Source organism: Protomyctophum parallelum (genome assembly GCF_964188405.1).
Source record: "Protomyctophum parallelum genome assembly, chromosome: 17".
NCBI classification, from domain to species: domain Eukaryota; kingdom Metazoa; phylum Chordata; class Actinopteri; order Myctophiformes; family Myctophidae; genus Protomyctophum; species Protomyctophum parallelum.
In genome coordinates this window covers 4687115-4702149 of record NC_139719.1, presented here as the reverse complement: position 1 = coordinate 4702149, position 15035 = coordinate 4687115, and the positions used below count along the sequence as shown (strand labels likewise).

Here is a 15035-nt window from a genome sequence, read left to right as displayed (position 1 = left end):
AGAGACAGAAATCTCCATATATGGGTGGAACAGGTACTATGACACGGGTACAACGGGTATTGCATAGCCGGGTGGGGCTCTCTGGTGGAGCGGTTGCCCCCAATAGGGTTAAATAGCCAATCGGGTAACTGATTTAGGGTACCTTTAGGTCATTTGATCATCTACTCAGGCTTATGTAAACACCCCAGACAGTTTTTAAGTTACTTGATTCAGAAATTTGATATTTTATATTCATTTTAGCTGCCCCGCCCCCTTTTCGGGGCGACTGTGGCTCAGTAGGTAGAGCAGGTCGTCCAATGATCCATGGGTCGGCGGTTCGAATCCCGGCTCCTCCTGTCTACATGTCGAAGTGTCCTTGGGCAAGACACTGAACCCCAAATTGCTCCCGATGTGCTGGTTGGTACCTTGCATGGCTTCCGCCGCAATCGGTGTATGAATGTGTGTGTGAATGGGTGAATGTAATGCACAATCTATGTAAAGCGCCTTGGATAAAGGCGCTATTTAAATGCACCATTTACCATTTATTTTGGAAGGCCAGAGGAGACTAAAACTACCATTATCAAACATAATTATTACAAATAAATGAAAACAGTACATGAAAAAACACGGCCCCTCACGCATTAGGACAATATCAGCCACAAGGAAAAAAAAGGACAGGTATTTCCGATGAATCTATCATGGTTAAAATAGAGTTTGAAGTTATAATGGGTTTGTATAGGAAGGGGGCGTGTTCACACAAGCTTGAGTAGATGATAAAATGACCAACGTTTGTTTTTTTAAATATTAAATATCCCTTTAACTAACTTCTCAAGGACCCCTGGTGTCTGGTTTAGGGTTCCCAGACCATACTTTATTAAATTCCCATTGACAATGAATTTACGTCACAATGTATGATGACGAGTGCCCCTCACTTCACACGGGTGATTTTGTGTTTAGAATTTTGCTACATGAGTTCAGAGGACACCAAGACAAAGTCTTTCCTGGTATGAGAAGATTTAGCAATCTACTTGATATAAGGGAGAGGAATGAAAAGGAAAATATTTGCTACACAATTAAACAATAGTAATTGCATCCATGTCCACACCAGCATATGCTAATAGAGGGTATGCGCATGCATGAAGTGAATGGGAAATCGAGTGGCAAAGTGACTTGGCAAAGTGAGTTTAATGTAGTTTAACGTTGTTTAATGCAATCAGATAGGACTTTTCTGTTTGGATGTATGCATGTCAAGGCCAGAAAAGTATTTCTTTGCCACTCAGTGGGCGTTCCCGCATAACGTCCGCGTATGATGATGTCACGCGCATACCCTCTATAGGTATCGATATTGTATGGGTTCAATTTCTATATTATGTATCAACTAAACTGGTGTGCTCTTTTTCTTATGTCTAACTTTTTATGATTGTAGTCATTATGTTTAAGCCTCTGATAAACCCTTTTTATAGCATTTCCAATCAACTGCAGCAGCCACGCAGAACAGATAAGATAGGTTTAGGAAAGGATAGATAAGATATGTTTTACCCACAGACATCCCTTGGAATGTGATGCTTTGTCAAATTAGAGAGAGAGCGCACAGTGACGACACAGACAGAAAGAAAATGATAAATGATATAAGGCTGTAAAACTATTTATAGAACTATGATATCCATAAATTAGTATAGCTTTGGGAACCAACGGTTCCAGAGCCCATAGGAGTCTATGTCCTGTTTCCGTACCAGGAGGCAGCATAATGTGTACGAGTAAGTCAATTATATTCATACAATAACAGGATTGATCTGGGAAAGAAAAATAATTATAAGTTACGTAAGCGTGCACGCACGCACACACACACCAGTTACCCAATAGAAAATATTAGGCAAGCACGGGCTATTGATTTACTTTATCCACCTGGTAAATAATTCCAAATTGTGTTTAGATTAACACAATTAACCCAATATATTCACAATTTCAATACAAATTGCAGTGTGCGGTTGAAAAGATTTCTCAGCACAAGGAAAATATTATAACCTAAATAATTTGTCCAATCATTCTAATGTTCCTCCACTCTTATTGTTAATTATTTTTTCAATGAACAGAGCGGTTACTGAAGCAGAAGCGGACATGCAGAAGTCATAAAGAATAGGTTGGACATAAAGCAACATGCATCTCAACCATAGACTGTAAAAAATATGGACAAAGCGTTCTCCGGGTCTAACATGAACGTAAAATGAAGCCTGAAATCGCTTCATTGTAAATCGCCATCTTTCTAGATCCGTTTGGTACCAGCGGGCCATTGGCTGGCTCCGTTTTGGACCAGCTGGCCATTGGCTGCCCAGACAACGAGGCGGGACTTCCCCCCTTCTTCTCCGTTGGTTTTTATTTTGACTCGAGTGGGAGGGGAATCCCGATCATAGACTGTAACGGTAGCCACGCCCCTCAGAACATACGCGATGTTTTTTTTTCTTTATGGTCATTTTTTTAATTAATGGGACCATAATTTTCCAAAAAGAATATTATGACATTAGAAATGAGACTTTAAACTAGTGAATGGAAGAAGAAAGTATTCATGACCATGTTTATTAAGGTAATACAGTCTAGGTGAAGTTGGGCCAAAATACATGGGCCTCTATGGAGCTATGGGGCTTTTTGGGTCCAGCCCAGCGCCACAACAGGCCATTATATGAACTACCGATTTCAAATGAGGCTTCACAAAATATCTGGCTGACTGCCCCCCTGATCTCAACACAATGAGCAAGGCCTTTATCAATACCATACTGCCCCCTGTAGGCTTAATATGGTCAAATTAAATACCATGGCATCCCTGTAATGGGCATGTCTGAATAAGCACATCTACAAGCTCAGGTTGCAACATTCCGACTTCCGAGCATGTTAGAACGGCTACTTTTGCCATTTTGTACAACTAAGGCTCTAGGTCCAGGACAATGATTAATTGTCTAAGTCTAACTAATTATTATTCAATAATTCTTTAGGTCAGGTAAAATTGTTGGTGTAAAAGTGTGTGTGTGTGTGTGTGTGTATATATATATATATATACATACACACACACAACACGCCGTCCATTAAAAGTGGTCATTTGAGGTTAGTAATGGATAGAAAAATGGAAACAACACTATGAGCAATGTTTACATGCTAGGCCTACAACAGTTACTGCAACTGGCCAACAAACCATTACATTTTCAACCCGCTAGTGGATTGTATCTGCTGTGCCCCAATTACTGTTGACTGCCTGACTCCTGATATTGATCAAGTGCAGACGTTTTAAACCATATTGCTCTCTCCATGAGTTCACGCTCTTCTTTGAAACCCCCCTCCACTATTACAATGGTCATCAACTGTCATAATCATGTACACATGGTCCACTGTGCAGCCAATCAACATCAAGTCATCATACTCACTTCAAAGCTGTAAGCCAGGGTACATGTTCAGGCAACAGCTGAAAAGCTGGAGCATCTGTAAGGCAGTCAGAGATCGCTGGCTGAAAAATCAAGGGCAGAATTTAATTGAGAACGATCAGATATCAACTACAGAAGAACCTTTGCCATTACTTCTTACCTGCGTGTGCCATTAGTTTGGGATCAGCAAAAGAACCTCAACAAAGTTGCTTCATCTCATCATTGCATTATAAGTCATCAATTGCAGTGAGTTGGTGACAGTTACGTTGCTGCATGAAGCATTAGAACAATGAAATAAACACTTATCTTTTGTAACAAAAAATGTTTTATTGGCTTCTCTAATCCGTTTATAAACTTAACCGGTACAGCCCTGGAAACCATATCACAAGGGGTCTAGGACACGTAAGACATTGGGATTGGGAGGCTTTTGCTACAAAATTTGGTGTTGAGGTGACGGTCAGAAAAAAAGCCATACAAAAAAATTCATATCATGCATATCAGACAAAAAATAAAATAAAACACACATTTTTAGTGTTTTTGTACATTTTTGTAAACAATATCCTTCTAGAGATCATATCAAAACACATTATGGCAATTAACAAAAAGGGATATAACGTGAAAAATGAATGTACTATGAGGCATCTAGAATGCAACACTGCTTGGCGTGAATGCTTTTACAGACAAAAAAATAAAAAATAAGAATACATTTGCATTTCATCGAGTCAATTGCTCTATAATTGTAAACACAGGCCGTGTTACAGGAGTATACAATATGTCAAACCTATACTACAATTATTTCGACTACATACATGAAACGTGTGTCCCTGCTTTCTTACGCTTCAGTGATATGAGGTATTTTTAGGTCAATCCTATTGTTTGTTTTTTCTTTCACATCTCCATCTCTCACACACACTCTTCTTTTTTTCCTTTAAAAGCATAGTTTGTGTGTTTCGAGCGAAGTGGCCGGTCAGTCAGTCTTTGTTCCCTGCAATCTGAGCAGCTTCAAAGTCTCTTGGCTGTGGAGCTCACAGACATAGGAAAAGGGGGGGCTCACAGGAAATGAACTAAATTAAATATCAACCCTGGCTGCCGGGACAGAATGGCTTTAGCCACGGAAGACAAAGAAGGCCATTGTTTATTCTTGTGAGTGCAGGACTGCATGGGGGGGGGGGGGGGGGGGGGGGGGGAGGAGATATACCGCAACTTTTCAGAATGTATCACTGAAGTCATTCTGTGATTCGGACTTTGAAGGAGTTGAAAGTTGTTGTTTTTTTTTTCCTCTTTTCTTTAGGGGAGTGGAGGGGTTGTGGGGATAGTTGCAAAAACATCTGTTGCCAGGTTTTGTTGCGGCTAGTCAAGAATAAATAAAAGGGTTTGGGTATGCACCCAGCAGTCATTATTTTTCAACAGTGGGGTTAAAAACAAACAGTTCCAGCATATTAGCACCTCTCTCAAGACAACATATTAAATACAAAGAGGTACTCTCAAAACATTGTATAACAAAATTATGGCAAATCTTTGTACATCACCTGACAAACCGTCCCAAAAAAAAAAAAAAAAAAATAGCAAACATCCATCTTTGCAACCACCCTTGAAATACCAACAAAATACATCTAAATGCCCACGGTCATGCCTAGTCAGCCCATGTCTAACCCACCCACCCACCCAATCCCACCCAGCCCGTTCACAGTTTTCTCCTCTTAAAAATAACAATAATCACTTTTGTCACATATGCGATTTGAAAGGGTTTGTTGTTGTATTCAATGAGTTGTTTTAGAAAGTGCTTGTTTGATTCCATTGACAAAAACAAAAGAGGAACAGTAATGGCATTAATATAATTATATATCTATAATAATTATAAATTATATAATCATATTATAAGAGTAGAAAAGCGGTGGGGAAATGTCTGGAACAGTATCATGAAGAGATTAGTAGATCAGGAAGGACTGGTGTCCGCTGCATTCTTACAGTATGCCAAATGTATTCTTAGTTGTATAGCGGCAGTACCAGAAAACTGTTGATCTACAAGCTCACAACACATTGCGAGGAACGGAGCTCGTATTTTTGGAGTGGGACACCACTGCACGACAGGCTTAAAGAGAGACGCCTTCGGTATGCATGTACCATTGCCCTGAATGAGAAGTTTGGATTCACAACGTTTGCCATGGTCAAATCTGACACGGGGCCACTCGCAAGCACAACCACACGGAGTGCATGGTTAGGCAGGTTTCATTAACTTTTGAGCAGAAATAGATTAAAATGTCCTGCCTTGGTGTACCAAACACTGTCGGTTAAGAACCACAACAAACCATATTACCTCAAGTATACAGTATATGTGTGGCCTTATGACAGAACATTTCAGCGGATATCTTCACATTGACAACAGTACCATAATCTCGACAAAGCTAAATGCAGTAGAAATAGAAACCGGAAGATCTTGTAACTCATTGTTTTGTTCTGAGGATAAAAAAAGAAAAAGAAAAAAAAAGCTTTGTTGCCACAAAGTACACCTGTAGAAAGTGTGCTCATTGCATCTCTTAATACAAAGTCTTATTACACAATTTTGCCTATTTCCTGAGATAATACGTTTCTTGTAACAGACAATATATACTTTTTTGCCATTTGAATTCTGGGCCTTTCCCTGCCACAAATGTCATTATTGAAATTAGCAACATCATTCATTATTATTTTACAACGGTATGATGATTGGTAAAACACAAGGGAGAGAGAGGAAAAAAATAAATCAAGCAAGTTTATAGCTACCCTCTAACTTGTTTAAATTACATTTAAATCTACGGTTTACGTTCATACCCACTACTCTAAACAGAAATCAAGAGACTGAATACATAAAAAAAAGAGAATATTTAAAAAAATTGCATTTGAGGTCTTGGAAGACCCTCCCTGGTAGAGTATTCATATCAACATTTAATGGCAGTGTTTAAAAAATGTGACCTCGCTACATGAACATAATTAAGATGGGTATAGGGACAGCATGGACAGTAATGGATCGGCCCCCAACTGGGCCCACCTCGTTTGACCCTTATCTGTAACTTTGGCTTGTCGGGGTTTTCGATCCTGTACTTACTGGCTCACTGACGTCAGCTAACAAACTGGTATACCCTGAGAATTCTGACACTGGAGTCCGTATTCGGTGGTCGACCTCCGCCCCAGGATCACTGTAGCTCAGAGGGGTGCGACGGCCCGACTTGAACTGCGAGCCAAAGGCCTGGGCGAAGTTCTCGATCTGGTACGAGGCCTCCTTGGGGTGGTCCAGCGGCAACAGATCTGGATAGTTGGAGCCATTAGCGGGTGCATTGCTTCCACTGGCCTTGGCCTGCTGTGCCTTAGGGCCATCTCCCTGGGCAGTCAGGTCCTGGGGAGGTAGGCTGAAGGCACCAGGGGAGTGCTGCTTCTCCAGCTGCTCGGTCAGCTCCTGAGATGGGGTGAGCTGCTGGTGGCTGGTATTATCCATGCCCAGGTGGTAGCCTGGTTGGGAGGGAGAGCCCACTAGCATGCCATAGTGGGACTTGGAGGAAGAGGATGCGGACGTGGATGTGGCGACGATGGGCAGAGGAGAGGAGACGGCAGGCGGGTAGCCACACTCCAGCGGGGATGTAGTGTAGATATGCTTGTCAGAGAAGAGGGGGCCAGTGGGGCTGGAGCTGCTGCACAAGAGCTGGACAGGGAAGGGGCCACTGTGGCCCAAGGTTGGGAATGGTCCACTGTGGCTGGTGCGTTCCAGGGCCTGGAGCAGGAACTTTGAGTACTCACTCATCACTGCCGTCTTGTCGCCACCATTGGGCGAGTCATCTTCCAGCTCAGGTGTGACAGGCGCGGCTGGCTGAAGGTCGACGTGGTGTGGGTGGTCTGATAGGTCAAAGCTCACGTCATGGTGGTGCGATGCCTCGGCCTTGTGTGCGTAATGGTCCAGCAGACTCTGCAGCACCTCGTCAGGGATGCCCGACTTGTCGTGCTTGAGCTCCAGCGGCGACGAGTCCAGCATTGCCAACGTGGGCTCGGGTCCCAGAGAGCCCTGGATGACACTGTTGCCCTGCGGTGCCATATGCAACGAGACAGTCCCATAGTCATTGTTGGCTGCATGGAGGTAGCGCCGCTTCTTGACAAACTGCATTGCGTCGTCATAGTTGCTGCTGGTGGTGGTGCTGGTGGTGGGGGGCCCCTGCTTGGAGGCCCCAGAACCCTGGTGCAGTCCCATGTTGTCCAGGCCTGAACCTCCCACATGGTCCATGGAGCCAGGCTTCTGGGACAGCAGCTTCTGCCCATGGAGCGAGGTCGATGACTCTGCGCCATCTTCCAGGGAGAGGAGGCCCTTGTCCAGACCCTTGCGCCCAGCCTTTTTGAAGACGAGTTTGGGAGTGCGTCCATGCATGGTGGAGCCTGTCGGGTGCTCCATGTTGAAGTCCTGCAGGGCCATCGTCCCAGATGATGAGCCCCCTCCTGCCACCGCCGCGGCATTCTTCTTCCTCTTGCGCTCGCCGCCCTCGCCGGTTTTAGACTTTGTCTTCTTGCGTCCAGAGGCAGTGGCGTTTCCCTGAGTGAGTGAATAGCTGCCATGGCCGAGCTCGGCCTCGCTAAGCTCCAGCATGCTGGGGTCCAGGCCCTTCCTTATGGCTTCTCCACAAGTCCGCTTGTGCTTCAGTAACCGGTCTGTTCTAGAGAAAAACTGAAAATACAGGCAGAGACAGGGAAGAGGGGAAGATTAGAAAGATGGGAGAATTTAGGTTAATTTCCTGGTGGTGTAATGACACAGTACTCATCTGAACACAACAGAGGAAAACACTAGAATGTAAGTGTTACCGGTACTTTACTCGTGCTTTAGCTATTGAAAAATAGCAGATCTACAAGCTCATAGCACGCCACCGAGTGGCGTAGGTCTGCTATTTTTGAAAAATCGAAGAACGACTGAAATTCTTATATCAGAATGGGTTAATCAGACCAGCGTGTGTCCAGTGTAAACCTTGTATGAATCTGATCTCAGGTCAGAATGGGTTAAGAAAGAACCATATTTAGTTTTTAACCCATTCTGAACGGGCACCCATTTTGGTGTTAGCATCATGTTATGCTTTATCTATTGAAAAATAGCAGATCTACAAGCTCATATCGCGCCACCGAGTGGCGCGATACGAGCTTGTAGGTCTGCTATTTTTTGAAAAATCGAAGAACGACTGACATTTTTAGAATCTGATCTCAGGTCAGAATGGGTTAGTCAGACCAGTGTGTGTCCGGCGGAAACCTCGTATGAATCTGATCTCAGGTCAGAATGGGTTAAATTACACATGAGACCCACACACACACACGAGAGACCATTTATTTATAAATGTCAAGGGCCAGTGGGCAGGTATAGAGCAACAGGGCTGTTGAACTGGTGGCACATGAAAATGACAGCAGATAATGTGATGTCACTTGATATTGCTTACCTGTTGGCATGTGTCGCATCGATATGGCTTCTCTCCACTATGAGTCCTTTTGTGCCGTTCCATGTGATACTTCTGAATAAAGCGCATGTTACACTCGTCACAGCTGAAAGGCTTCTCCCCTACAGAAAAGGGGACAGCAGACCATGTTAAGGCTGGAGATCACTTACACAATTCCAGAGATACAATATAGCTGCAAGCAGCGATAAGGCGGGACCAAGAAAGAAGACAATACGCAATAAGAACCAAACGAGGCAAGCGTTATGCCTGTTCAAAGGTTTCATTTTAAAACAATTGCTATAGCGCCACCCTTTGGCCTATTGCACTAAGACTTCTTTCAGTGCTATTTGGCATGACCCTCTACCATACTGTAAAGTGTCATAAGCTAATTACGCTGCATTTAGATATTAGGGGCAGAAGAAGAAGTTTCACAAAACAGCAATATTCATTGGCTCATAAAAACTTAATTCTTTGTCAGAACACAAAAGCAAGGCTATTTGCTGAGCTATTTCCACATAAAATGACTAGTGAATATTCAAATATCAACATTTTGCTGTTGCAGTATTCTATCTCATCACATTCAGAAGTAACGTCTCATTGCCTGACTATCATGTTTTGGTCCCTTCATCCAAATTTGGCCACCTTCGCAGCTCTGAGAGGGCAGTCGAAACACAAACGCATTGCAGGAATCAATGAGTTAATACATTATGCAGTCCCTTGGTAGAAAAGTTCATTGACCGATTTGGTGGAAAGGGTCTGTATTTAACCCATTCTGAACGGGCACCCATTTTGGTGTTGGCATCATGTTATGCTTTAGCTATTGAAAAATAGCAGATCTACAAGCTCATAGCGCGCCACCGAGTGGCGCGCTACGAGCTTGTAGATCTGCTATTTTTGAAAAACCAAAAAATCGACTGACATTTTTAGAATCTGATCTCAGGTCAGAATGGGTTCATCAGACCAGTGTGTGTCCAGTGGAAACCTCGTATGAATCTGATCTCAGGTCAGAATGGGTTAAGGCATGATACCTTGCCCACTCGTCTTTGAAAAGTATCTGATTTATACCCAAAATGTAAAGTTCTGAAGCACAGGGACTTACCGCTATGGATCTTTTCATGCCGCTGCAGCAGGTACTTCTGAATGAAGCTCATGTTACACTGACTGCATCGGAAAGGCCTCTCACCTGTGCGATCAAGAGTACAAATCACACACTCACCACATTAATTAATCGTCAGCCTGACTAGAGCCCAGCATCACAGATGATGACCATGTACATCTGATAATGTATTTCAGATGTACACGGTATTTCAGATGTATTAAAAGCCAAATGCATCAATGTGTCACCCAGCACCTTTTTTCCATTGCGCTCAATTTTATTGATCTACTTGTAATGATATGAAGCTCAAATTTGGTCCTGACCAAGCGTACTTTTGGCTTTCACTAAAGTCATCTAATCTGGAACTAAGTTAGGTGGTAGCATTACAAAAAAAATCTAAATGGTATTAGGTCCCCAGGCCGGGAGTTGAGAATGACATTTTAATGTACAGTCATATATGAAATTACTCTTTAGCAATTTAATGTACAGTCATAGACTGACTCATTATGAAATTACTCTTTGGTAAATAAGAAAGCACCACCTTTTGAAAAGTCATAGTAATTGAACATAAGAAAATGCTGGGGTCCGGGTTTAGCAGACTATAAAAAGTTGTAATTGAGGAATTCAGATGGGATTGCATAGACGTGTGTCACATGTTACATTTATTAAGAGCAATTATGAAAAACCAAGGGAATGACTTGCGGCATCAAGCCGACCTCAAGTTCAAAGAGCCATGTGTAGAATTCCCAGCAAAGGGATTGACTAATACGTCCTGAAATACATGACTCATAACTGACTCATCCCCTAGGTTCAGTCTTTGTCTGAATTTACACATGGTCTTTTTATATAAGGTCTGTCTTTGCTGCTGGAAACTATTCTGGCAGAAAACAATCCCAATGATGGCGCATTAGGCTTAATATAACTTCTCCGTCCCATTCAGCAACAACCATTTCCAATTACTATGGCTGCATCTTTCAATGTTACGAATCAGAGTTGTAACATGGCAATACCCCATTTAAAATATTGATTTGTTCAATATTGATATTGATTTGTTCTTTAGGACTGATGTGCAATGCTATGTAAAAAAATATGAAATAAAGGTAATTAAAGCACATTTTCATCTGTGATGGCTAAGCTCAAACTCAATGCTGGGAAAATGGAAGCTGTGGCTGTGAATAGCCCATAGGCACCAAGAGCCTCTCACCTGTGTGTATTAGCACATGTCTACGCAGGTGGTACGAGCTGCGGAAAGCAGCATTGCAGTGCTCGCAGATGTGTGGTTTTGAGTTGGGAGACAGACAGGCCCCATCTGGATCCAACATCATGGCCTATAGGAGAATAATATAGTAACTAAATAAGTCTTGTCAGAATGTGTCCAAAAAAGATTATTATTTTAATAACCATTTCACTTTTACCTACGTTCAGGCCAGGGTCGTATACTGTAATATACACATAATACACACAGCTAAGCTTGTAGAAACATTGCAGTTACATTCTTGTACTTGTACAACTAAATCTAAAATTAGAAGTCTAAATAAAGTCCAGAGTAAAACTAGGAGTGAAAAGGGCAGCCTAGTCAAACCACTTAACCCATTCTGACCTGAGATCAGATTCATACGAGGTTTCCGCCGGACACACACTGGTCTGATGAACCCATTCTGACCTGAGATCAGATTCTAAAAATGTCAGTCGTTCTTCGATTTTTCAAAAAATAGCAGACCTACAAGCTCGTATCGCGCCACTCGGTGGCGCGATATGAGCTTGTAGATCTGCTATTTTTAAATAGCTAAAGCATAACATGATGCCGACACCAAAATGGGTGCCCGGTCAGAATGGGTTAATGTTGAAAAACATAATTAGGTATAATATTATCAAATGCAAAACATTTCTGGGAAGTTGGAAAAGACATTATCACTGCTTAAAATTTTCACTTAAATGCTAGCATTATCCAAACATAATTTCTGGTGGAAATCTGTTGAGATCAGTTAAAATGGTTAAGGTTTAAACCTTTGCGTCTCCACGTTTCCGCCGAGTTTTGCCCCCCTCTCCGTTGTTCTTCCGCCCTTTTCTACCCGATGCCTCTTTGGGATCTTTACCTGGTCTTCCAGACATCTGAGAACAAAAAGGCAAAGTTTACCACAGATTAAGGACTAGTTACTACTTTGTCAACTGTGTGTTCATCATGAAAACAGTAAATAAATACTAAGTTATCGTGTAGGACCATGACAGATGCAGAGCCTTAAAATACTACATGGATCAATGCACTTCTTAAAGGAATAACAGTAATTACCATAACAACAATTTCGTTCATGTCCCTCATAGGTTCTCCAAGAGGCTGGACATTGCTGATGCTGAGGTCATGCAGCAGCATGTTCTGGTGGTTGTGGTGGTTGCCAAAGGACATTTCCAGCATATCGTTGCCACTTTTCCCAGCACCCCCTCCGGCACAGTGCACACCTACTCCACCACCTCCGCCGTAAAGGGGCATGCGGTAGTCCAGCTCACTCAGCCGCTCCTGCTTAATGCCCATGCCGTGGAGGAAGCCCCCCATGTTGCCCTGGTGTTCAGGCGGTGAATCTCGCTCCTTCTTCAGGATCATCTCCTGTGGCAGCTCACTCATGACGGACTGGGTGGCCAGTCGCGTGAAGCTGGTGACGGGTGGCAGGTGGCTGAACATCAGCATCCCTGGCGCAAAGTTGGGGTCCATGCCACCGTTGCGCAGAAACTCATTGCCTAGTTTGTCTTGGATAATACTCATGGTGGGGCTCTTACTTGGTGCAGGAGGGTGAGAGGGGTGGAACAAAAGACTAAAAAGAAATGCAGGGGAGGAATATCCTGAGAAGGAAGGGAGAATTTCTAAGTTTAGTACAAAGAGGGATAAAACAAAAACAATAATTCAAATAACAGCGAGCCACTTTTGCACTGGGCCCAAATGCTAAAAATAGCTTGAAGGAAAGAGAAAATGTCATTACCACAATGAAACAAAGTGTCTGCAGTAAGGGAATGTTATTTTTCTTTTAAAGGAAAGTTATCTGCTACCAACTAGATTAAGATAACCTAAATTGACAACTACTACTGTCTTATCAGTTATCACATAAAACACAGTGAAAGGGGACCAACAGTAAACGAATAAATATGCAGTTTTAGATTTGTCTGGTCTTACAAAGACATTGCTATTACTGGCTGCTTTAATCTTTATCCAATGTGTCAACAAAGACTAAAGTAATACAACTATGCCAAAGGTTAACCTCCCAACTAGGTTACCTGTATGCTAGCTATAAATATTGAATTGTAGCCGGATTATAGTTATAACAGCAGACATTGAAAAAAATGTTACGTGTCCATACATAGGTAATTATTACCTCACCAACTACTGCTAAACTAGGTAATACATTCGTCCTAGAAATAGCCTCAAGATTGGTATGGGACAGTTATCCAAATTCAGTTGAGTGCCATAACACTCAATTCTTGAGTGACCAAACAAACAGCATTATAATTATAAATGGCCCACTGGCCCGGATAGTACTTGGCCCAGTCAAATTATTATTATTATTTATTTAAGCCCCAACTCTAATACGGTTACACACTGGCATTCCGAAGCACTGCCATTCTGACTCGCTCAATACTAACCCTGTCTCTAACCCTAACCTTAACCGCACGCCTTAGCCACGCAGTCGGAATGCCACTCTGTTACCCTCCAAGTCCAGGATATTTTCCTGTTGTACTTTGTAATGACTTTGTGAAATTGTCTGGTTATAATTACATTATAATAGTGTTCTGTGAGCCCATCATTACGAGGGGCAATTCTTGACTGTTTTAGTCAAAAGTAATGTTCCTGGGCCAGTAGCTACAATGGCGGGGCCAGTGATCTTGAAAGGTCACTGGCCCAGAGGACCAGTGGCAAATCTCCCTTAATGTCTACCCCTGACAACATCATCAATACTTATTTATTTATACAAACTGCTGTAAAGAGGTGATATAGGACTGCAAGATTGAGTCAAATTAAAAGACATAATTTGCCACATGCTCACACATGTACAGTATGTGCAGATATGTGTGGTGACACAAACAGCAAGTTAAAAAACAAACAAAATACACACACCGCCATGGATACAACTGTACACTTAAAGCATGATTAATAAAATAAGCTTAATTAACCTTTTGTCAACTGGCTTTTTATTTCGTCAGGGCTACCATGTATGGCTGACTTTAAGGGATTGACAAAGATATAAAAATATGCTCCAGGCCCCTACTAGTTCACCAATGCCCACTTCGTAGATGTTCCCAGTTCACCAGTGCCCACTTTGTAAACGTGCCCAGTTCACCAGTGCCCACTTCCCAAAAGTGCCAAGATCACCTGTATCGGTTTCCATCAATGAGGATTCCATGACTTCAAAACAATCTTTGGAAGAAAGAAATGTCAAACTTCTGCCTTTTCTAAATATAATAATGGGAAAAGCTCAGTGAGTGATGCCTTTGAAATATTACATCCTCATCACGTGTTTGTCTACGACATTTTGTAATCACATGGGACTTGGATTGTAGCCAAACAAAGATCGTTTCTTTCATGTTACCCTTTAATGAAATTTATGTTACTGGTTTTACACACATGACTGTTTTTCTTCTTCGTCACGTTCCTTCCAAACACCAATATCGTTTGTTGTGAGACCAAGATGAGAAACGGCTTGCGCTTTGTTTTAAGCCAATTTAAACGGTTCAATACACTCGCCTAAAACAAACCATATCTAGGTCAAATCTAATACGTGCGTTTCCAGTAAAATGATGCTGGATATATTACGCTATCCTAGCAGGACGTGCATCACGGTTACGTGTGGGAATGGGAATGTATTGTTTTAAGTGTCGACTCCTGTCGACCATTTGGCTACTAGGCGACATAGAATTTTCAAAAGCGGACGAGCTTTTGTGATGCATAGTAGTAACGTTACTTAGCCAGCTAGTTAGCATAGCAAGCTAGCCTGAATGAGACGAAATCAATGCATTCCCATTCTGCGTCCTTGGTCCAAAACAATCGGCTACGATCCCGCAAAACCACTCGGTAGTTCATAATCATACTAATACGTAATACCGTGTCACTATATTTCACACTATTGCCGT

General features: G+C 42.3%; 1 protein-coding gene across 2 annotated transcripts in view; it reads right to left on the bottom strand.

Moving 5' to 3' along the window:
• Positions 1-5075: 5075 nt before the first annotated feature.
• znf281b (zinc finger protein 281b) overlaps positions 5076-15035 on the bottom strand; it is an 11132-nt gene continuing 1172 nt past the window's right edge. For both annotated transcript variants that reach the window (XM_083786690.1, XM_083786691.1), the window contains exons 2-7: positions 12211-12755; positions 11928-12032; positions 11125-11248; positions 9924-10007; positions 8828-8946; positions 5076-8073 (exon numbers count right to left, since the gene is read on the bottom strand). In XM_083786690.1, the coding sequence (XP_083642816.1) occupies positions 6430-8073; positions 8828-8946; positions 9924-10007; positions 11125-11248; positions 11928-12032; positions 12211-12678 (2544 nt within the window). In that variant the 5' untranslated portion in view covers positions 12679-12755 and the 3' untranslated portion in view covers positions 5076-6429. The remainder of the gene's footprint in view (positions 8074-8827; positions 8947-9923; positions 10008-11124; positions 11249-11927; positions 12033-12210; positions 12756-15035) is intronic.